General features: G+C 50.1%; 1 protein-coding gene across 1 annotated transcript in view; it reads left to right on the top strand.

Moving 5' to 3' along the window:
* Nucleotides 1-21,049, top strand: part of LOC119098948 (uncharacterized) — a 157,636-nt gene extending 136,587 nt beyond the window's left edge. Inside the window, exons 12-13 of the mRNA XM_037222003.1 lie at nucleotides 20,362-20,474; nucleotides 20,946-21,049. Coding sequence (XP_037077898.1) covers nucleotides 20,362-20,474; nucleotides 20,946-21,049 — 217 coding nt within the window. The remainder of the gene's footprint in view (nucleotides 1-20,361; nucleotides 20,475-20,945) is intronic.
* Nucleotides 21,050-23,832: the final 2,783 nt, after the last annotated feature.

Genomic DNA, 23,832 nt, shown 5'->3' on the forward strand with positions numbered 1-23,832 from the left:
TTTAAAGACAGCAGCGAACTATTTCGCACACTTTGTCGAAAGGTGACAATGGTGCGTCAAGCAGACCTTCACACATGAGGTCACACATTTTTGCATACTCTGATGGTGATGTCAGTGCGATGGAACTGTCGCCCGTTACGTGCAGAGAAGCATTTTTCCGGGATGATGAATAAAGTGAGTACTGGCCCGTGTTCTCTGAGTCAGCCAATATATATATATATATATATATATATATATATATATATATCCAAGTCTTGAATGACTTCTAGAAGTCGTACAGGCCATCGTCATCAGAGCACGGATATCTGACCATGGAAAACAGTTTAGGCCATGCATCGCCCTGAACCTATTCACTCGCACTATGACAACAGGGTGGCCAACGTCTTCACTTTGTCATGTAGGCAGTCAGAACACTAGGCTGAGTTTAAACGCATGTTTTCAGTTTAAACTGATGTTCTTACAAGTCCTTTTCACGCGAGTATCATAAGACAAAAGACCTAATACGGCATCCGATCTGAAACGCAGCAATAATGAGGCAAGGAGGAATGAAGCCCAAGGGTTTACTGTAAGCACTATCAAAACAGCTGTACAATTATTCTTCGAATGGAGCACTTTTATATCTTTATCATGTATATTCTCTTCCTTGCACGTTTTTGGTGCTTGGTGATTTGGCTGCAAACGTAGAATAACCAGTTTATGCTTAACTATAAAACAATAAATGCTTTTGGAAAAGAGTTTACCTGTTGTGCTCTTATGCATTACTACAAATGATGGGCTTTTCACCTGTTTATTTTATTCCCTGTGTATTTCCAATTTGCTACCAAATTAGGTCTCATAATGCTCCCGCACCAAGGCAATATACTCATGTTAACATTTATGATGATCTGCTAACAACACATGATGTATTAACTAATGGCGAGCCCTGAACAATATATCACATAGCATGTCTTGCGGAGAGTGGAGAGAAAACATTTCACTTCCCCACAGTATAAAATTCATAGGCCTTATTTCAATTTTTCATAGCATAAAATGACACTACTCGTCGACAACTGTATATGAACAAAATATCTACCGTGCAATGGGTGTTTGTATGATGCACTGATGAACAATTCGTCACGACTCAGAGAACTCTTTATGGCACGTTCTCCAGGTAAGCCCCGTTTCGTAGCGAGCAGAGGTCTGCACGCCCGACCACCACACCGACAGCCTTGGCCCACGTGCCAGATGTGATATCGCGCACTACCTGGCTGACGGTCCTCTTCGTGTCACCAAGGCCACTGGGGCTCCTGTTGTAGATACGGGAGCTCAGGAACGCCCATAGACGAAGCTCTAGAAAGGTCAGATCAGGGGAGCGTGCTGGTCATGGATTGTCATGTTTTCCGGTTGATGAAGCGTGCTCCGAAGTGGTTTTCCAGCTAATCAAGGCTACCTTTGATGTATGCAGAGCCTTCCTGTCATGTTGGAACCAGCTGTTCTCCATTTCGCCCGCCTGTCTCGCTCCAGTCATCTTCAGATGCGCTCCAGCATGCCGCTGTACCCCTGCTTGTTGACCGCGGCCGTAGAGTCGTCCGCACGTAGGAAGAACAACACAGTGAGGCCGCTCGAGCTCGAGACGCACAACGCTGCTCACCTTGGCCTGAGCAGCGGACTCTCCTGCACGGCAGCGGGTCGCCCTGAGCTCGGATCCGGCAGGTTCGGTGTTTGCTTCTCTATCCGCGTGGCAGTAGGTCTCGCCGCCGGACCAGACGCGGTCCACAAGCCCGGGATCGGCTTCAGACTTGGTCTTCAGCCAGATAGAAATGTCATCTTCTGCTCTTTGCCGGCTTCTGACAACTTCTGAGGGATGAACATTTTGTAGGAGATAGGTGGTGGCCATTTTTCAGAATTTTCTAAACGGTTGTTTGATTACTACTGACATGTTGGGCGATCTTTCAGACGGACCTTGACGAGTCCGTAATGACCACAGACTATGATTTTGCACCGCCATCTTCTGGTCTTGTTGGTCGAATCCCCCTCACGCGTCCCATGCTTTGCCTCAGCACAGACCCACCGCTCAGCCCCAGAAGCCAGCACAGACCCACCATCTCAGGCTCAGAAGCCAGCACACACCCGCCGCTCAGGCCCAGAAGCCAGCACAGACCCACCGCTCAGGCTCAAAAGCCAGCACAGACCCACCGCTCATACTCAGAAGCCAGCACACACCCGCCGCTCAGGCTCAGAAGCCAGCACAGACCCACCGCTCAGGCTCAGAAGCCAGCACAGACCCACCGCTCAGGCTCAGAAGCCAGCACAGACCCACCACTCAGGCCCAGAAGCCAGCACAGACTCGCCGCTCATGCTCAGAAGCCAGCCCAGACCCGCCGCTCATGCTCAGAAGCCAGCACACACCCGCCGCTAAGGCTCAAGAGCTTCTCTTGCAGGCGCAAGCTCATTTTTACGGGCGTAGCGGGTTTTGAAGCGAAGTCTTCAGTGCCTTCGTGTCGCGTGGTTGGATCTAATTGACTAATGTAAAAAGACAACATTTGCCTTGCCTTGCCAACGTTTGTTCCGCGCTGAGCAGCGCCGTGGTGCCGTGTGTAACTGTGACTCATCAACTACAACGCCAGGCCATATGACATCAAACGAAACAAAAAATCGGTTGCTTGCGTGGTCACAGCCGAGCTCAGCACAGCTCCGTCACACATGCCAGATCAAGGCATGTTTTTATTTTGTATTCCTCGTGTTTTTTGGAATTTGAAAAATCGCTATATATATATATATATATATATATATATATCAGGATTTTTAAACTTTTCAGACGCTTCTTAGAACGTCATTCTGGCAATTTCAAATGTTTACAAAAACTATAACGCAAAAGTTCCGGAGCGATAGTACTGCTTTGGGGGCCGCTGTTACTTAATGAAGTCGAAATGAAGCTGTTCAAAACTGCTTATGGATCTGCGACATACACCAAGTTGTGGGGTCCAATTTCGACACCATGAGACCTTTGAAGTTTGTGCCTGGCTTTCCTGATCACAAAATCTGATTTTATCGGAGACGCTCAACAATCGAGAGAGTTCTACGACGACCGCGAGCAAAGTTCTGCGACTCTGCGGAATGGCCCGTGTCTAGGCGCGGCTGAGGTAGCGCGCCGCCGGGACCATCTTGATGATCGCTGGTGAGTGGCGCTTGTTGAAATAGATCGAGAACACCATGCAAAGTCAGTCCAATTCCTGACACCTTAGAAGATGCATTTAAAAATTCGCTAGAAGTGTTGGTTGGTGTAACCTACGAAGACGTCCTCATACTGAAAAAACAAGGAGATCGTTTTTTTCTTCAGTCATAGAGAAGACAGATGACGACGCGCGATATTTTGTAAGCAAAACACTGCTCAAGAAGAAGAATGGCTGAGGGCGAGTATTTCCGGCACCTGAGCGAGGAGATATGAGAAAGACACAGAAAAGCGATCGGAAGGAATGCTAATGTGTGGTTTTCCATGAAGTGGTGCAGATAGTCCCTCGTACTGACGACGACGATGACGACGATGAAACAATGGGGAGATCTTGTTTACTCACATTATCAGAATAGCTGTCAACTGGCCTGCGCCACTGCGTGATCGGATCACAAGCGTCAAAAAGGCTCAAAATGTGTCCCATTTGGCAACAACATAATCCTCATCTCGCCGTCGGCACGTGAGGTATTGCAAAGCCAAATCTGATAGCTTGAGAAAAAGATCGTCCGTCAGCTTGACAGGTGTGCTGTTGACACAGGAAGATGATGACGCACATATGTGATAGGAATGGCGTTGGTCGTTCTCCAATCCGGTCACCGGCGATGACATCGAAAACTGCTTGATGTTTCAAATCTTCAGGCAGAAGCCGGGATGCAGCTCTGGCTATCAGATTCATGTACGAGTGGTCGGATGATCGTATTTTGAATATTAATTTTTTCCAGTTTGTTTGAACGGGTGGCTTTAGGTTCAGACCACCTGCCAAGCATAGCTGTTTGTGTGTACCCCGAACCCACCACCCAAGTGCCGTCCAGTCCAACGGATAGTGTCGCCTCCGCCCCTTCGCCAAACAGAAATGCGGAAGGTTTTTCGTTACGCGTTGCTTTGGCACAGCCACCCCGGGCCTGGGTTGACTCTCTGGGCTAGCTGCTAGCAGGACTTTCCACTTCAGTCGAGCCAAACAATATACCCGCTCTGGGACCCGTACCCATCACCGCTTAATTACGAGGCCAGCATATTTTTCTCAGGGCGGAGAGGGCACTCGTTGTTTGAATGTGCTTCTATACTACGGCTTTTAGTGCGAGAGAGGTGATCTTCGCGTCTGCCTGCTTCCTGAATGACGAGGCCTGGGGAAGGGAATCGAAAACGTCGCTGGCCTGTGTAATATCCTCGTGATCGTCCGAAGACGGTGCTTCCGGCGCCTCCACGACCGTCAGCTGGGTGAAACCGTCGTCTTTGGGCAGTGCCATAAGCAATAGAAACGCATCGACTTCTCATTTCACTGAACTGCGGCGCAGGTGACGCATTGCTCGGGAAGGCTGTCCGAGCAGGCGGACCAGGCTGCAAGCTCGTAGAGGATCAACTTCAAGCGCTCCAACTGCGGGAGGAGCACCGTGAGCTCCGGAACCAGCCAATATTCGCTGGTGGCGTCGGCCAGATGGAGTTATCTTTATGGCTTCAGGTGGCACGTGTCGGGCCCGCTGGAAAGCGAAAACCATACGTGTCCTGGAACCGTACATGTTCGTTGAGTGATTCAAGACTTCAGTTAAAGAAGAGGCTGGGCTTGAAAGCATCTACATTTCTGTCGTCAAGTTGTTCATCAAAATGGAGTCCATTGTTTTCTCTGATGTGTCTTGCTCCACAGTTCAGAATTTGAGATCCATAAAAAGGAATGGTGAATACTAAGATTTTAATGTCGCGATCAAAAATACCAGGGTCAAGAAGTCAGTCAAGTCTGTTGTCACTGACACCTTGTAGCTCTCGTGCTCTTCGACGACGCCATCATTCTTGACACCTCCAATGAACGCTGCCATGAATGAGCACGATGAGCGTGAAAGAGCAAAAGTGGCTCGCCTGAGCGGTCTGTTATGGATTCAAGCACCATTGGAACAAAGCAGCTTGGAAGATTGTTCATAGGTGTACGAGGAGCTCCATTCACTTGGCAGGGATGAAGTCTGAATTCCCTGAGAAGCATCCTGGAGTGATTTCGGATGATTTGTTCAAAGGGCCAGCTTCGTTGGTGAGCCACTTCAAAGTGATGAACAAACTGGCGGAGTGGAGAGAGACTCCCTTGGATGCATGGGTTGGTTTATAACTGCTGTCAAAGAACAGAAGCAGTATGGTCTGATGCAAGGTGTTCTTGGGGATCGGAAGTTGTTTCAGCGCGAGAAGTCAACGAATCTGTTTGTTGGCGGCACTTAGAAACAGGAGTGCACCTGGTTCTTTGATGCTCCTGTTCTCTGAAAATCCATTTTCGGTTCTGCTGAAGTTCCTCACGCTGAAACAACTTCCGATGGCCTCAAGGGATTCACAAAAAAAACCTAATTGGCACAGGTAAAGGAATGTGCTTAAATTCCCCTGTTGTCAACTCTTGCTTTAGTTACTTGTCATCTCTGGCGTTGGCGCAAACTGTTTGTTTTGTGTTATGTTATCATCGTGACTTAATTTCCACACCTAGGCGGTTCAGCACCGGAAGTGCTCTGGCGTTCACACGGCCGTCGGTCAGCACGGCGCCACGCACGTCATCCAGCCTTCCTCCGCGCGCACAGCTGCTGCGGACGTCCGGCTCAGCGGCTGTGCCGCGCCGTTCCGGTCGCCCGGTGACTCGCACCATCGCGCAGGGTGTCGCGATGGCCACGTGGAGCCGGCACGCCCGATTGAGGACAGTTTACAGAGCAAACCCAGTCTTGACTGCCAGAAGCCTGGAAGCCTCTGAACCTTGCTGCCCGTGCGGCAACAGGACGGCATGGCGGAGTGTCCAATTTAAATCAATCAACGAACTCGAAATGTTCAAGAACAAGGTGTACCCACAAACGGATGGCTGGCCGGCGTTGAAAGTCACGAATAAACACAAAAAACGCGCTGTTCTCGGTTGTCAAGCAAGAAACATTTCAGTAAACTACCAGTACACGTTTTTGCTTGTGGATGCGGGACAGAGATAACGTTGCGTGGAAGTCTATGTTCGTACCGTCTGGACCTTTCATTGCATTTGTTTCTGCCGATACCAAGACGTTAATCTCACTCTGCGTGTCACGTATGCACTTGCCAATCTTTGGAAAGCAAAAACGGCCGAACAAGCCGCGGAGCTGAGTGGATGAGCTGAGCATCGACTAGCGGATCCGCAAAGCGCACGACCAGAAAACTCATTGCAAACGCCCGGGTATGGCCAGTCCTCACGACCGAAGGCGCAAGAACGCGAGGACGATTCTGTCGTTTATAAGCAGCGTCAGCTGACTGGGAGTTGCCGTTCTCCCTTTCCCGGCCCTCCTTGTACTGGGCCGGGAGGGCCTTTGGCAGGGGTGGAGCGGACAACTGCGCAAAACGGCACGAAAGAAAATTAAAAGACGCGAGCACAGCTCCATCACATTGCGGCGATGGCAGCTGACTGGGGGTCGCGCCGTTCCTCTTCTCCGGGCCCTCCACTGCGCTGGCTGGACCACATGGTGGATGTCTTTACTCGTTGTGTTGCTCCAGAGCTCCAGAATTTGTCAAGTTTCAAAAGGTTTCTTTTTGCCTCTGTCCCAAGCCAAAAGATGTGACATTGTAGGGTAGCTGATAAGAATAAAATGTTAACTTTAAGTGGTTGGTGCTGGCCTGTCGTCCCCTGCAGAGTTCTAATCAACGTGCGCCCTAAGCAGCTCTCCCACCAATTGCCCTGTATATTCCGCGTGTGACTTGCCGGACATCATGCATGCCGTATGTAGCACCATATCCCTCCTGTATCCGGTTGGCGCATCATGACTCCCGTGTAAGCCGTCGCCCCTGTCCCAGCCGGCACGGGGGTTGGGCCGCCCGCGAGCCCCGAGTGCGCCCCCTCCCCGCCGGTGGTGAGCTGCTCCGCGCGGTTCGGCGGCGGCGGCGCGCGGTCGCACGCCGTCTGTGCGTCGATCGGCGCGCCGCCGGCGTCGGCGCGCCGCCCGCCCACCGGCCGCGGCCGGTCACTGCGGCGGGGCCGCGCGCTGCCGGACCGCAGCTGCGCTCTGCACGCGGGCCTCGGAACCGGCCGCGGCGGCACCGCGGTGGGTGGGCACCGGCCGCCGCTTCCCCGCGACATCCACTCCAGCCGTGCCCCAGCCGGACGCATCTCCTCCGTCGGCCACGGAGCGGGCTCTGTCAGGATCTTTGGCGCAACAGGTACTGCATAATGGGGAGTGACAACGGGTATTGCGGTGTCGATGCCTTATCTGGCTTGTGCAGGTTATCTTAAGCGGTCGTATGTTCCTTCCAACCGACGTGATGAGTCTGTGCACGTTGACTGCGCCAGCCGTAACGCTGGAAGACTGTTCTGTGAGGCAATCACCAGTTTCATTTGTTTTCAGTTTAAAGAGGTAAATTTCACATTGCCGATCTTGTGTTGCCATTGCCATTTCCTTATATTTGAACAGCTTGTCCAGCAACGGTACATTTTCAGTCCCTACACCTTTATGATGCGACAACAAACAGGTCTGCCGTTGCCGATCAATGCATGACTTGTTTGGGTTGGCGGTATGAGGGATACAAAACCTTGGTCTTTACGCCAGACTCAGCAGATACTGTCGAAACCAAGTGATACCAAACCCTGGCCTGCACGCCAGACTCAGCAGATACTATCGAAATCAAGTGCAATGTGGTTAGTTCGGATGATGGGTTAAAAGGCAGAGGCTGTTGCGTATTGTTTTTGTGCATATTGTGTATCGCGTATTGTTTTTTTTTGTTGCATATCATGGCTGTGAATGACCACAGTTTAGAGTCTCTTGGCAGGTAGATGATATTGCGCATGAGACAGGGATTAAAATCCGGGGTTTGATTCCTTAATGAGATTCACATCTTTAATACCTGTCAGATGATCGACCTCATCTACCTCAAAAGCACCTGCATATTGGGGTCCTTCTCGGCCGGAATATGGGAACTCAAACAACATGCGATACATTAACTTCCTGACTATAAATCCAAACCCCCCATGGACGGCATATATATATATATATATATATATATATATATATATATATATATATAATACGACGAGAGCTCACACTTTACTCGAGAGTATGGTGACATACATTGGCATTGCATGAACTGTTGGTAACGCTCATACAGGGAAGCAATACCATTCATTCAAAAAGGATTCGGATGATATTGTCCTTAGAATACCTCTCGGTGCACACTGCTCGACACCAATGATACAAAATGGCGTGATCTCCCGTTCATCGCTTACACTCATTCCATTTGCACATTTAGTTACCTTTCTCATTCGCTAGATGGCAGTGCAAGTGCGCGCCTACCATATGCTGTGCCGTTGTACACCGTAACATGCGCAGGGACCATTACTTCTACGCTGTTCTTAATAACCTCTCCCATTTCATGATTCATGCATAACTAACCCACTCATTAATGCTCCATCACACTTCTACACATAACCCAGTTGTTTCCGTGCCTTTTGCAGCGTTTACACTTTGGCATGGCCAACGTGAACCTCCCCAGTGAAAACGCCCGCCACCCCCATCCTGATCTCCTTTGTATCTAACGCTAGATGTGGTTTTTGATGTTATGAGAAGGTACCCCTTCCTCAATTCTCACACTTTGGCTACCAGATACCATACGTCACATGACACGACTTGCACGGTATTGATCTATCGAACAGACACGGACACGGACGCGTACACACAGACAAACATACACACACACACACACAACACACACACACCACACACACACACACACACACACCACACACACACACACACACACACCACACACACACACACCACACACACACACACACACATTACACGGATCCCTACAAGTGTAGTGGATAGTGAACCTATCTACCGCGCGAGAGAGAGCGAGAGAGAGAGAGAGAGAGGAGAGAGAGAGAGAGAGAGAGAGAGAGAGAGAGAGAGAGAGAGAGAGAGAGAGGAGAGAGAGAGAGAGAGAGAGAGAGAGAGAGAGAGAGAGAGAGAGAGAGAGAGAGAGAGAGAGAGAGAGAGAGAGAGAGAGAGAGAGAGAGAGAGAGAGAGAGTATATATATATATATATATACATATATATATTACTTTCAACCTTAAACAGATGAATCAAATAGTGAACATCAAATATTGTATATAAAGACCCACTGGATCAGACGGAACAGTCTTGTTTGGTCTGGAGTCCAGTTTCCGTAATTCACGCCCTTCTGGGATTCCTGACTGCCTCAGTTTTCTGGGAGAAAGAGGGGAAGAGATCGGCCCTAAGGAGTCGTGTGTACATTTTGCTACGTACTTCTGTCTTTTTTCCCTCCGTCTCCCGTCAAGTCACATACTGGGTCCGCTGGGCGATCCCCTTCCAATGGTGTCCATCACTGTAATGTGTGGGCTCGTTTTTATTGCACGACTAGGCGCAGAACAACCTTCAGGATGCGTCTTAGATTGGAATAACGGTGCCCGTAAGTGTAGCTGGAGTAGCTGGTAACATTGCGTTGGAGTAGCGTTCCAAAAAAGTAGCGTCCTTTTGGCCCGCAAGCGAGTTGAAGATGCAAAAAAATGACAGACGTTTTCCTGGACATGAGAGGAAGCCAGTGACATCCGGTTTTCAGGTTTTGATTTATCTTTGAAGATGTTACTATGATTTGCAACAGCACTACACTTATTCCCTGCAGCCGCGACCAACGTTGTCATGACAATAGCCGTGCGCACCTCTACTTGCGAATAAAAAAAGTCTGTGATTGGCCGGCATGCAAGGGCGTGTTACAAATAAACTGATTGGTTGAAGTTCGAACCAGTGCGTCACACGCATCACGTGATACTCCCATTCCCAAGATCAAGGTGCGCTTCGAAAAGAGCCACTGCGATAAATGCGAATGGGAGAAAAACCAAAGCCATAGTGGCCCTGTTCGCATAGGGAGTTGAAAATGTTGCCAGATGGGCACCAAAAACTGGCCAGCTGTAGGGTTTTTAACTTTTGTTGCATCCGCGTCGCTGGTAACGTGGCGCTTCTTGAGTCAAGCTGTGTGGCGTTTTGTTATCGCATTGAAGGTACCTATAAAGAAACCTTACCTGCTATCTGAGAAATCCATGCCGATGTTGTGTTCTCAGCTATAGCTTAAGCAATGCTACGTCACACACGACAATACCAACAGCAGCAACATAATAGCCGGTTTCACCCCCAACGTGGCGCTTTCGTGGTTTAATCCTCGCACACCCGCAGCTTCCAGCATTCTCCTAGCAGCAGAAACTAAGCCTGACCAATCAGCGAAGAGCTTTCAAAGATCAAGGTTGATAAAAATGGCCATATGACAGCGAGGCAGTCCATCTCGGGAGCATATACTTTTTCGTACATGCGAATCCTAGCAACCGCCGTCAGCGGCGTTAGAAATAGTGCTGAGCGAAATGGCCCAGCTATTGATGCTCTGGCAAACATGTTTTGGTCTTAGCAAATATCAGAGGTGATGAGAAATATATTTATAATATCACTTTGTATATACCTTCATATTTCCTGTAGCTCAACAACTAACTTTCAAGAACAACGAGAAACAATGTTTGGAGCAGGAAAGCTGATGCCGCTAAAACCTACATTGTCGAGCATGTATTGAATGAAAGCGATGGAATGCAGCGAAACGTCCCCAAATAATTTGCGTTCGCTTCTTTCGATTTCTATGCATTCGTTTTTTGCAAGTAGTTTGGACGTCAACAGAGCCGCCCAATGGTCATGAGATCGCCAGGTGGTCCAGGGCCTTAAGATCGCATTTCGTTGAGGGCCTCGACTTCTCAGGCCGCGGACAAATCGCAGTTGAACTAACGAGCTTACACCCCGCTCCCTTCTCTTTCTCCCACCTCCATCTATCTTACTCTGCCATAAAGACGTGGATCCCTACAAAAAAGCGCTTCATGCCGATGAAAATCCCGCGGAACGCAGCCCGCCTTGAAGGATTTTGGACGATGCAATATCTTCGATCTCATTTCCAATTTCTAACCCGGTTTTGCCACTCAGTCCTCAGATACCAAAAGAAAACATAAGGACATAGGAACCATAATGTTCTCTTAAAAGTGTACCAATGGCACCCACATAAGGAGAGAATTGGCATGTAATGCAGCAATTGAGAAAATTGACATTTAGACCCAGATCTAGACTAGATTGCATTCATTTAGTACATTCAAACCTCATGTTTACCGTACCCCAGGTTGGTCAATCCTGTGCTCAATGCTGTCCTCAACAAACTTGGCAAAACTAGAGCTCTAATGGGAATCTATGACCACTAAACATTATTAGTAATTGAACACGCTCCTGGATATCCATTCTGAAAGCAACAGAACCTAAACCGTGTTAATTATACAGGTGCCTAGATTGCTAGTTTATTCCATGTCGCAACTTCTATAAAGAACGGCATAAAACCGAAATCCCGGATGATCCCACGATAATACCCAATGCACGGGATCCGAATTGGAGCAGACGGGTCTCGCGCTACGTCAACTGACACCTCCTATCATGTCTTGGAATCCCGTCGGCTGTACTCTTTTTATGGCATAGCCTTTGGTGCATAGAGATGGTGCACTGTACCGGACGTCATTAATTTCTTATGGTAGTGGTACAGTGGTCCTCGTACAATAAGCCCGGCTAAACACTCGAAGGTATACAAATCGTGAACGGTGATAGGAACGAAATCACCAGATTCAACATGCCATGCAAGTGTATTCAGATAGACAGAACATACCTTAGCAGACACGAAACGACGAGAGTTTAGACGCATTCCGCCTAGACCAGACATAAAACATTTCATCCAAGGGGCCGCTCACAAACACAATAAAACAACATTCACAAGCTGTCAAAATTATTTATGCAGCCAAAAAGGAGACTGAACCAAACACAGCGTACAGTTTCCCGTCCGCAGGCAGGCACATAGTCATCATAAAACGATTAAATACACCATCACACACCATCGTCACGCATCAGCGTATCAAGCCACCCCCGCTTCCATAGCCACAACGAAGACGAAGACTACGCAACGTTAAATCGGGTTCCTTCCCATCCCTACGCACAGCAGGATCCTGAACCGGGCCGGCACCCGGTACAGGCATGCAGGGAGCGGCTGGGTTCCCTAATATAAACATTGTAGGTTCCTGTGCGCACCACCTCTTTTCTTCAATACATGCACACACTAGATATCCTGCACACTTATCCAAGCATATTTAGACTTAAATGCGTCAGGCATCTGATGAACATGTAATGACCATAACAATGAAATGAGAGAAAACAGCCTGCATGAGGACATTTCTATGGTGCGTTGTCTGTTTAAACTACCTAACTTGCCGTTCCATGACCTCAACTTGACATGAATGTTCTGCGGACCCAGCGCTCGATTTTGCTCGGCGCAGCCCTGCAGGACTGTGCGGCGCAGCGGGCAGGACGCTGTCAACGCTACCATCCGCGAAGTGGACAGGATTTCCGCCTCTCCGGCCGGTGGGACAGGGATGGCGACCACGCTTTTCCGCTAACCTAGTTGACGCTGCGCTAGAGCTGGCTCTGACAGGGTGGGGGGGGGGAGGGGGGGGGGGGGGGGGGAGGACGTGGCGGCGCACAGGTCATGAATGCCGACAGCGCCCCACCCCATGTCGGGTCATACTTAGGGTGGTCGTTAAGATATTGAAGAATGGACTCCTGCATCTTGCCTTGGAATCCGACATGGTGTTGCGCGCACTGGCCGTTAGGTCAGCCAACAGGGGGGAGGGGGGGGGGGGGGGGTGGACGCTGCGGACCACCGCGGGCACCGACAGGTCAGACGGCCTGACGTAACGGGGATCCACAAAGTCATCGCCATCGCTGTCGTCATCGACTCGGCCCTTGGGTTCTCGGTGAAAGACTGAAGGGCTGGCGTCTTGGCGGCCTCCCTAGACGATCCTGGCGTCGGCTCTATGGCGGGGCTGACCTCCGCCCTCAGGTTGGCAAACCATCCAGATGGTGCATCACGTCGTCCTGCCAAGAAAGAACAGTCGAATTATCCTTTGAAAATCAGCTGATTTCATCGGAAAAATGTAATGTATGTCCTCACAAAATTATGTGCAATCTACAGAGACGACTGACTTTATCGTGGCTGACTTGGTGCCTGACCAACTATTTCAGCGTGGTCCTGTTTGCAAGCTATGTCGTTCGTTTAGTCTCAATGTCCTGAAAACGTTTAATTCTGCCACGGTTTCTCAGCATGTTTTGATCTATCATAAGCACCCACTGCAAGTATTATTTGCAAAACGTAGTGAAGCCTATGTGACGACACAGACGGTGGAACAATGACCAGAGTGAGTGATGTCCTGATGAAGATGATGCAGATGTCCCGTAGCAAATCACCTTGAAACCTTACCCTCGACACGGAACTTCAAAACCTTTCACACTAGCCGTCATGTTTTAGGCAATCCTTTCCATGCACTGGGTATCCGGTGCCAGGATGAAGTCGACAGATGTTGACACACTACCTACTAAGTTTGTGTGTCACACACCCGAAACTGCGAGGGAAACGGCAGATACCTTGTGTAAACCTTCAAAAATGTGCTTTTTATATCTCCATGACTTTGACATGACTCGCGAATGAGACTGGTCCCAAAATGTTGGAAATAGAACTTCAGCCGCGCTGAAAGTACAACGTCGCTCCCGCTCGCCATTTTCGAGGCGACCTTCGGATAGACTGAGCGGTCGATCCCCCTAACCTTCCGTTAGGGCACTGATTAACAGTGGGCTAGGTACAAAAAGCAATCTGTTGGAGCCTACCATTGCTTGCGTTCATGGAGCGGCTTGATTTACGAGTCCTGCAAAGCCACACATAAGCCCGGGTTGAAGTCCGGGTCCTCTCGGACTCCCAGCACGTGTCTGCCACGGACAGTTTTCAGCTGCTCCGTTCTTTTAATGAGACATGGGGTCTGGCACCCGCCAGGTCTCAAGAGCACTAAAGCCAGCATTCCAGCCCAACCAATCGTCCATTTTTGAAAGCTTATTTCCCTGTTTGCTCTGTCCCCGGGCGGTGGACTGTTTCGCTTGGAGGCCACAATAGAAGCTAAAAGCGTTGTGGATTGTTGTCCACTGTCCACATGCCGCGGGGGACGTTGGTGACAATACGGAGCGCGTTCGTGTCGGTGTTCAGTGTCGGCAGCGTGGCAACTGCGGGGTCATAACCGGTGTTGTAACCGCGGGGACACGGGTATAGCTTTCCTCCAGCTGTGCCCTCTTGTCTTCCGCTGCCAAACTTCGCGATAGACTGTGCTGCTGACGACCGTCGCTTTGCATTCGTCGTCAAGCAACCAATCGAGCATAGTATCCACGTTGTTGTAGCATAGCAGGAAGCATGCCTTCGCTGCGTTATATCGCAACACTTTTAAATGCTCCCTATATTTTGAGTCCCATGTTTACGTCAGTTCAACGACCTAGATGAGCGTAACCTGGGCCATGTTGGACCACAACTTGAATAGGACATTCGCTAGTAATTTATCATAATGTGAATGTGCACTTGTCTGGCTAATCTGGTTCACACAGCGCTATCACTACCTGATCTCCAAATCATGGCTTGCTGGCACAATAGGCCGCCAACCGAATTGACCTGGTGTTCTATTATTCCGGCAATGTGCTCTCCTGGATGCGTGATGCATCGATTTTAATTATTGCTTTATTATTCATAGTCGCTTCGCTACCACCTGGATGAATATATAATTTAAAGATTGTAGTCCGAAACTCAAGATTGCCAGTTTTCTGGGATCTGAGCCAAGTGAAGTAGTGCTGGTCGTGTGAGCCCTCTGGCCCTACCATCCGATCGTAAAATTCCAAACTAACGGCTGAATTTTGTGGCAGAAGTTGAAAGTGCCGTAGTGTACCAGGTGTAACGAAGCGACTATGAATAATAAAGCAATAATTAAAATCGATGCATCACGCATCCAGAGAGCACATTGCCGAATAATAGAACCCCAGGTCAATTTCGGTTGGCGGCCTATAGTGCTGGTCGTGTGAGCCCTCTGGCCCTACCATCCGATCGTAAAATTCCAAACCAACGGCTGAATTTTGTGGCAGAAGTTGAAAGTGCCGTAGTGCTCGGCTCGGTCAGTCCTGATATTGACGTCACGAGACCCCAAGCGCGGCTGCTGCCACCGGCGACAGGCCATTGCAATCAGTGGAAAATATCACTTGTCTAAAGCGACTCGAACCCAGCTCGCCGCGGATCGTTGAGTCCGACCATTGACTCTCCAATCAACTGACCTGCTGGACCTCGGGACAGTTACTTATAACCTGACTCTTAACCTTTATAATACACGCCCTGCCAGCACGCCTTGTTCCTTTTTATTTGTTTTTGACTTCACAAAACTGCTTTTTCATTCGCATTTGATGCTTTGTCTGGCTAGGTCACCATTAGTTATAGACCTTGGATGCCGTAGAAATGCAGCTGGGTCGACAGCCAGCGGATTTCCTAGGGCAGCGCCGTATTGGGGGATAAACGGAACATTGTGGTTAACCAAATCATTCAGGTACTGGCAAATTGTAAAGATTAGAGCAATCTACCGGCCGACTGTATATAAGATATATATATATATATATATATATATATATATATATATATATATATATATACATATATATGTAATATTGTTTTTAATATGGATAACCCAATGTTATCTTAATCATGACTTCCAGGTAATGTCCATGTGAATGTGGTTCAGGAGTGCATTAGCTACCCCACGAAATTCCGCTTGTCTCGCGTTCTTTTGTCGCGGAATAGGAGAAGGGTCGGGTACCTGCCCTCCTCCCGGCAGATCTCAGGTGACGCGGAGCGCCGTGGCAGTGCGGGACTTTGTACCAAGATGTGTTTGGCAAGAACAGGTGCCAGTAAAGCGCGGGTACGTTCAAAGGCTTCTGTCTTATTCAAAGCATGCCTTTGAGCTTGCAACGACTCTCCACGGTTCTACACATCGGGTGTTTAGGAACGAACCAATGATAACCCTAGTTTCATTTCCCATCGCCATTGGGACGTCAGCTCCCGCAGATTTTCTTTAATGCTTACACTCGCCCAGGCGTGGCCGAAATTAGCTGTCTGTGCGAAATCGAAAGCGGAGGAGCACAAAACGTGATGCTCCGCTCCCCGTTCTGCCATCTCCACACACACATTCCCAGACACTCTCTCCACCGCCGACGGCTAACGAGCGCCCGCGACTGCCCAGACGGGAGCGGGGAGGCGCTGGGCAGCCGGCCGGTCATTTGCGGTCAGCGGCGCGTTAGCCGCCCAGCAAGAGCCGGTAATTACCGCATTACCGGGCACCCAGTGACCCGTGGGCTGCCTCGGCACGTCTGTCACGGCCCGGTGGCGGCATTAGGCCAAGGTCAGGTGTCGCGCCAATGTAGGTCATTGTCGGTGCTAGTCATGTCACTCCGAAAACACACATTTGGTAAACAGAAATCCGATGTGGACTAATTTTGGTTTTCTTCGGTCATTGGTGCTTTTTCGGTCATTTTTTGGACAAGCAACTTTTGCATATTTTTGATTGGCATGCATGCCAATTTTTAAAGAATATGCTCACAAGTGAGCAAAAATAGACGACATTTCAACTTTATCCAGCTGGTTGTGTGAATTATGTACATGTTTTGTTTTGAGACACGTGCTTGATGCCCTAAAAGACCCATTAAAATTAAGTAACATGGCGTGGCTTATTCTCTCAAAGTGAAGTCAAACTGAGCTGATGTCCGGCGAGTAAAAAAAGAAAACAAGGTGTGCTTTTTAGGCAGCACCACTGACGAACATGTCACTGAATGAGCGATAGATGTGGTCAAATACACTAAAAAGTTCACTCATCATACTCAGGCATACGACATGCTGTAAAACAAAAACATGTTGAACGTGCAATTACGTAAAAATGAGTCCTAACGATCAAATAAAACATCCCGGTATAAACCAATCCACCCGATTCTGAAATACAATAGCGAAACCTGACTGCGACGTACGGACGCTAAGTACCTTGCAAAATGCTATCAAAACTACAACGTTGCGCAGACACCACAAAGTAAGCAATTTGCCATTTTGGATAAGCAAATGTGAAATGGACTTTGAATCGAATGAGTGTGTTGGAATGAAAGCAAAACGGTGTTTTTCATAGAGCCGTGTCCAGAGCAATCATGCGAGTGCAATGAGGCTTTTTCCGGTCGATTCCAACTTATTTTCGGATTTTGTCATGTTATTTTGTGCGAACAAATACATTTCCAGAAAAAGCATCGCTCTAAATTGACTTCTACTTCCCTGATCTTCCTGCTTCTGGGAGTAGCATTTTCCTTAAAAAAAAACACAAAAAACAGTGCGGTCTCTCTAACCCAAAGATATGTGTCGTGGATGATGTTATTTGGTCAAAGCATCGATCGTTCTTTTGCGCCTTACTCTAGTACAGGTCACGAAAACCTGTATCTCTTCGGTGACTTTTTCAGCTCTTCTTCACCTAACGAGGTTATGCAGTGGTTCCTCTCGCGTACTGCAGATGGAATCTTCTTGACGCCTATAATATCCATAATTTAGCGTATTCGACGTGAAGAGGATTATATACCTACGCTTGGTATCAGAGCGTGAAAATTTGGGGCCAATGCAGGCATTGGAATTGACGTCATTGCAGCAAGCAATATACTTGCTTTTGTTTTGAGTTACTAAAAATGACTTGCTAAAATTACGTGGAGCATTTCCACACACATAATTTCTGGTTTCAGATTCAAACAAATGACCTACAGCTCACCGAAATTAATTTAATGTCAACGGCCGTACCCAAACCTGGCAGTGGGATCTACATCTGTGATGTTTGTGATTCTTCACGATAAAACTAAGACACCGCCACTAGTTCATGTTACATGCATCCTCTCCTGGGATCCTGTCGCACGCTTTGTGTTACCATGGAACACACCAGTCACAAATTGTGCTTTTCTTCCTCAAGTGTGCAATTGATATCACCTGGATTAGCTCATTGCGAGACGAGCATTCCTCCGACATGGCCCTTTCCCTGATGCAATGCATCAATGAAAGAGCAGCCCTCACTGATCCCGCCGGTCTTTGCAAGGTAACATATAACTCTGCCATCTGTCTGAATGATAAATAGGTTCTCACAGCCTCGTAAACGCGTTCTATAAATGTTTGATAAATGCTCGTAGTGCCCGGAGATTTTGGCAAAGGTTCCACTTACTTCTGTAATTGGCACGTTGCACGACTTTGTAAAAAATTGAAGTGACAGCGCGCGTGTATGGGAAAGATGGCAAAATGAGTTGCGTCATAGCTGCCTTGGGCGCTGCAGGGTTGCAAGAGGTGAATTTTTTCAGGCTCGGCTTAGTACAAAGAGAAATGCCTTTTGTCCTGCTGAGCATGTAATGTGAGTGAAACTATGCCTATTTCATCGCGCTGCGCTGTGATGTATTTTACAGACTGCAATTTAAGGGATATGTACAAGCACCTAAAGGAGACGACGAAGACAATAATGACACCGACAAATGTGTAGCACAGTATCTTGTTGGTGCATCCGTATGAACTCTACATCGTTCTTGTAAGGTTCTCGCTCTTGCTTGGTTGATATAATCTGGGTATATCAGGTTTGAAGAGGAGTGTCGAGTGTAGTCACTTATGCATTGTATTGCATTCATCGACTGACATATCATTCGTGTAAACTTGATGTTCTTGCTCAGCGTAGTAGTAGTAGCAGTAGTAGTAGTAGGTCAGTAGCGTGACCAATACGTCACGAGGATGCGAAACCTAAATGCGATGTCAAACAGGGATGTGGGGCGGGTCCAAAATTATCAGCTCAACCATCCGCTACATGGCTACACTGCAGGCTGTGTTATGTAGCACTCTTTACGTTGAATTGTCTACCACCATGGTACCGCACCACCAACGTCTCACCATCGACCGACGATGGGCAGTTTGGAACAGGACCCATGTAAGCGTTTCACGACCTGGACCCCCCTTCCACCGCATTCAGGGCTCCACATTGTCTGATGCGCCCCAAAGCAGGTACGTGTAGCTTACTGTTGCTAACTAGAGGTGGGGGTGGGGGAAGGGGGGGGGGGGGTCGAACGGTGACCTGACACTGCACTGTTCAGGTCGCGGCGCCACCGGTCGCTCAATGCGGCGGCCCTCAGCGTAGCCAGGAGACCGTGATGAGACCAGCGCATCAACGCTGGCGGGAGCAACGTTGTTCCTTCGTACACAACTGTGCAGTGTATATTTCAGGGGAGACGGTATCCTACTACCCAGAATACTGCCGTCACCTCCAGTGACAAACCTCAGGAAGCAGCGGCATCGGTATGGCAGCCGGCGGAGCCGAACTGAACGGAATACGCACCGATCAGGGTGCGAAATGGAAACACATTTTCCACCTCACCCGGGGCCAGCCGCATCCGGCGATAAATCCGGCGCTCAAGGCGCACCGGCATGCTGACTGTGAATTTGCATCTGAATGTACGGCGGTGGGTGCCGCTGAGAAATGTGGCGGTGGCAAGCGTGCCCTGCACGTGCGCCGGCTCGGTGCCGTCGGCGGGGCGGTCGGCCCACCAGTTCCGGTCACGGTGTGTGACGGCTTGCCCCCGTTACTGGTGAGCCAGGGTTGCCTCGGCCCGGCAGAGACCTGACGTTAGGCAACGGTGCCGTTCGACATAACATAGGCCATCCGCGCAAAACGGCGAGCTTTTTCAAACAGCAAAGATCGTTTGTGAAACTATAAAAGGTACGCTAACAACAAGGTTTTTTAAAACAAATTATCCCGAATGGTTTTGTATGGGTGACTTCGGATTCAGAGTACCTGCTAATCATAGCTTGTTGCGTGTACCCCGAACCCACCAGCCAAGCGTGCCGTCCAGTTCAACATGCTAATTTCGCCTCCGCCCTATCGCCAGACAGGAATGCGGAGGGTTTTTTACGTGCCGCACAATGCTGCGACACGGCCGCCTCGGGTCTGGATTGAGCCTCGTTGGTCAGTTGCCAGCTGGCCTTTCCATTTCATTCGGGTCAAGCAATGCGCTCTCTCTGGGACTCGTACCCAGTGCTGCTGGATTACGAGTCCAGCATCTTTCCCAGGACCACGGAGGCTGCACGGATTTCCAAGACGGCTGTCGTTTGGCGCGGATCGTATCAAAGCAATGCATGTCTTACGACAACCGATGCGGCGAAACTGTGCTCAAGCTGGTTCTAAGAGCCAAAAACCTTTTTATCGTTGCAGGAGCTTGGAATCAAACCTCTTCAACAAGAGCAACGAACTTCAGGAGGAGATTAGCACGAAGCGATTCGACCCTTCAAGTGGCGCAGATCCACTACGCGGCCGTCAAAGCTCAGGTAGGTCCATTACAGGACCTCGCTGAGGGTCTCCAGTTCAAATTACACCGCTCAGACCAGAGTGCGGTCTGAGGCAGACGTGGGCAGCGCCAGCGGCAAGGCAATGCGATGGGTGACGGAGGAAAACACACTGCGGACAGTGATACCCCTGCTGACGTCATTTACTGATCATACCCGCAGCCCGGGGTGAAATGCGATGCCTGGCGAGAGGCCATTCCCCGCGCTCCAATCGAAGTTCCGTTTGATCGTGAGGCGTGATTCCATGCATAGCGAGATTGTGTATCGCAGAAAGTCTGCCAAGGATGTTGGAACTTGTTCGCTGGCTAGTCTCGTGATACGAAATGTTACGAGAGCCTTGGAGGGAGCTGACGGCAAGCTTTGCTCTGAGAGCGAGAGCAGAACTCCTGGTTTAAGGTGGTGTTATGAACGGGACAGGGCCAGATTCCGCGCGTCCGGGTTGCGTCATCCCAGCGAAGGAGGCACCGGAGGGCGAGCCGAACCCCGTATGGATCGACGCCTGGCTCGGTGGTCCGATGAACCGCGCGTGGCACGCGATCCCCCCACGTCACCGATGACCGCCGCCGGTGCGGTGACGGCGCAGTACGTCATTAGCCCGGGAGTCATGCGTCAGACGCCAGCGCTCCTTAAGCCGGTTAGATCCCGAACGCGCTGTTGTTACCCACTCTCCCGCGAATGGAGAAACGACTGCCATCGGGCTGCCGTTAGAAGGCTGGTTCAATGAGCTACTCTACAAAGATGCTATGCATACCGCACCGTATTGCTGTTGAAAGGGTATTTATGGCGTTCGGTATCGTGGGATAAAGCCAGCACAGTTCCCCGCCGGTGAGCCCCACTTCTCACACAGTTCATTTAGCCTACACCCAGCGGCTAGTTGAATATGACACACTCGGGTGAGGGTCAATATCACATCCTCCAGATACCAGAAATGAAGAGAGCTAACGCAGCAAACTAGAGCGACATGGTTATGAGGATTCAGATATCTGAAATTATTCAGATCTATGCCGTGACGTTCGGGTAAGCTCAGGTTAAAAAGGCCCGGTTCGATTTCAATGTTTTGATATTTTTCTTACCCAAAACCTTTTTATGCAACCCCTTTAAACTAACCACACTCTCCAAGCAAAAAGTCAGGGTCATTTCAGGGACGGTTCGTCTACGTAAACTTCTTGGGTCAAAATGACAAAGAATCTTTTAAGGTCACTCTACAGATTTTAATTCAAAATAAGCGTGAATGACCTTTCAGTTCGCATGTTTTTCGGGCAAAAGGTTGATTAAGCTCATGTTATGTTAATGGCCTTCTAAAAGTCAAACAGGGTCACTAACCCAATATGAACACCAGTGACCTTTTACTGAGATAAACTATCCAGGTTGAATATGGTTGCATGACGAGATCTGAGGGCACTTGGTTTGCCGATATTGAGAGTGACCTTGTTCAGCCTTCTTTGTCTTCAAGACTCTCTCGGAAAACTTGGGAACTCAAAATTGGCATAAGTGAGTTTTATACAGGCTTACCTGCCTGTAAATTGCGTGTCTCTAGCTACCTTACTTTACCAGATCTCACGGGACGAATTGCTCCCCCACCGCGCGCGTGACTTTCAACCGGCCACATGGGCGTGTACTAAAACACTAAAACTACATAGCACAACCTCGAGCAGGCCTGTAACTGCGGGCGCCGTCGGCAGTAGCCGACCTGCCGAGGCCCGTAGCGCCGCCCTGGCGCCGCCGTCCGGTGGCAGTCTCTCCATACCATCAGCCGGGAGGTTGTCTGACGATCGGCGGCGTCTTCGTTCGCCGCCGTCCCAGACACGCGACGAATCAGGACGGCACCCGAGGCACGCCACCGGCAGATCACGGACCGCCGGCGGCAGCGGTCGGCGGTGGCGCCCGCCGGCCCGGCACCCGAGGCCGAGCCGCGGCCGCCCGCTGTGCCCGCGGAGCACGGCCCAGCGGCGGCATCCCGTGCGCCCGCGGAACACGACCCAGCCGCGGCATCGCTGGGCGAGGTCCGAGGCATGCACCAGTCCAGCAGGCAACCAATCTAGGAAGAGCTTAATGGCATGGAGATAGTAGTACAGTTAGATATTAAGCTGAACAGGGCTTTGTTGCTGGACCAAGTTTTAGGAGTTCATGCCACTTTGCGCACATCCCGTTGACGAGGCGCTGTCTCAGAACCTGCGGTTCGTCTCTCAGCATCTAGAGACGCGTCAGCGCGGCAGATTGTGGGGCTCGGTAGAAACATTGTAAGACACCAGAATTCAAACTTCTCCAACTTACAGCAAACTTCTTGTGATCTCGTGGAAAACGGCTTAGCCAACTCCACCAGTGGCCCGTTCGCTTTACGTAACTCTAAATCTCCGAAGCAGGCACAAAGGGATGCCACTTCAGGGGCGCCGCTCCCATGCTTGACAACAACAGATGATCTTGCGCTGCGCCTAAAGCCTCGCCTGGCGGCGGCCAGCGTTGGCCCCCTCTGGCTCAGACGACCATCAGCAGGGCTCGGCAACCAGCTGAGCAGGACGGCAGCAGCAACACCACGACATCAATTATCATGCCGTGTTTTGCATAGGGACGTGTATCGATTCAGTCAAGCTAGAATGGATGGAGCATGTAGCTGATAGAGATGCACTGCTGGCGTCCACGGAGCAAGGTACACTGCTGAGTGCGTCCATGGGGCAAGGTACACTGCTGAGTGCGTCCACGGAGCAAGGTACACTGCTGAGTGCGTCCGTGGGGCAAGGTACAGCTGAGTGCGTCCACGGGGCGAGGTACAACTGGAGGCGTCCACGGAGCAAGGTACACGCTGAGTGGTCCACGGGCGAGGTACACTGCTGAGTGCGTCCACGGAGCAAGGTACACTGCTGAGTGCGTCCACGGAGCAAGGTACACTGCTGAGTGCGTCCGTGGGGCAAGGTACACTGCTGAGTGCGTCCACGGAGCAAGGTACACTGCTGAGTGCGGTCCGTGGGCAAGGTACACTGCTGAGTGCGTCCACGGGGCGAGGTACACTGCTGAGTGCGTCCGTGGGGCAAGGTACACTGCTGAGTGCGTCCACGGAGCAAGGTACACTGCTGAGTGCGTCCACGGGGCAAGGTACACTGCTGAGTGCGTCCACGGAGCAAGGTACACTGCTGAGTGCGTCCACGGGGCGAGGTACACTGCTGAGTGCGTCCGTGGGGCAAGGTACACTGCTGAGTGCGTCCACGGAGCAAGGTACACTGCTGAGTGAGTCCGTGGGGCAAGGTACACTGCTGATGCGTCCACGGGGCGAGGTACACTTGCTGAGTGCGTCCGTGGGGCAAGGTACACTGCTGAGTGCGTCCACGGAGCAAGGTACACTGCT

The sequence above is a fragment of the Pollicipes pollicipes genome, unplaced genomic scaffold (genome assembly GCF_011947565.3).
Source record: "Pollicipes pollicipes isolate AB1234 unplaced genomic scaffold, Ppol_2.1 Scaffold_4740;HRSCAF=5597_pilon_pilon_pilon, whole genome shotgun sequence".
In the NCBI taxonomy this organism is placed as follows: domain Eukaryota; kingdom Metazoa; phylum Arthropoda; class Thecostraca; order Pollicipedomorpha; family Pollicipedidae; genus Pollicipes; species Pollicipes pollicipes.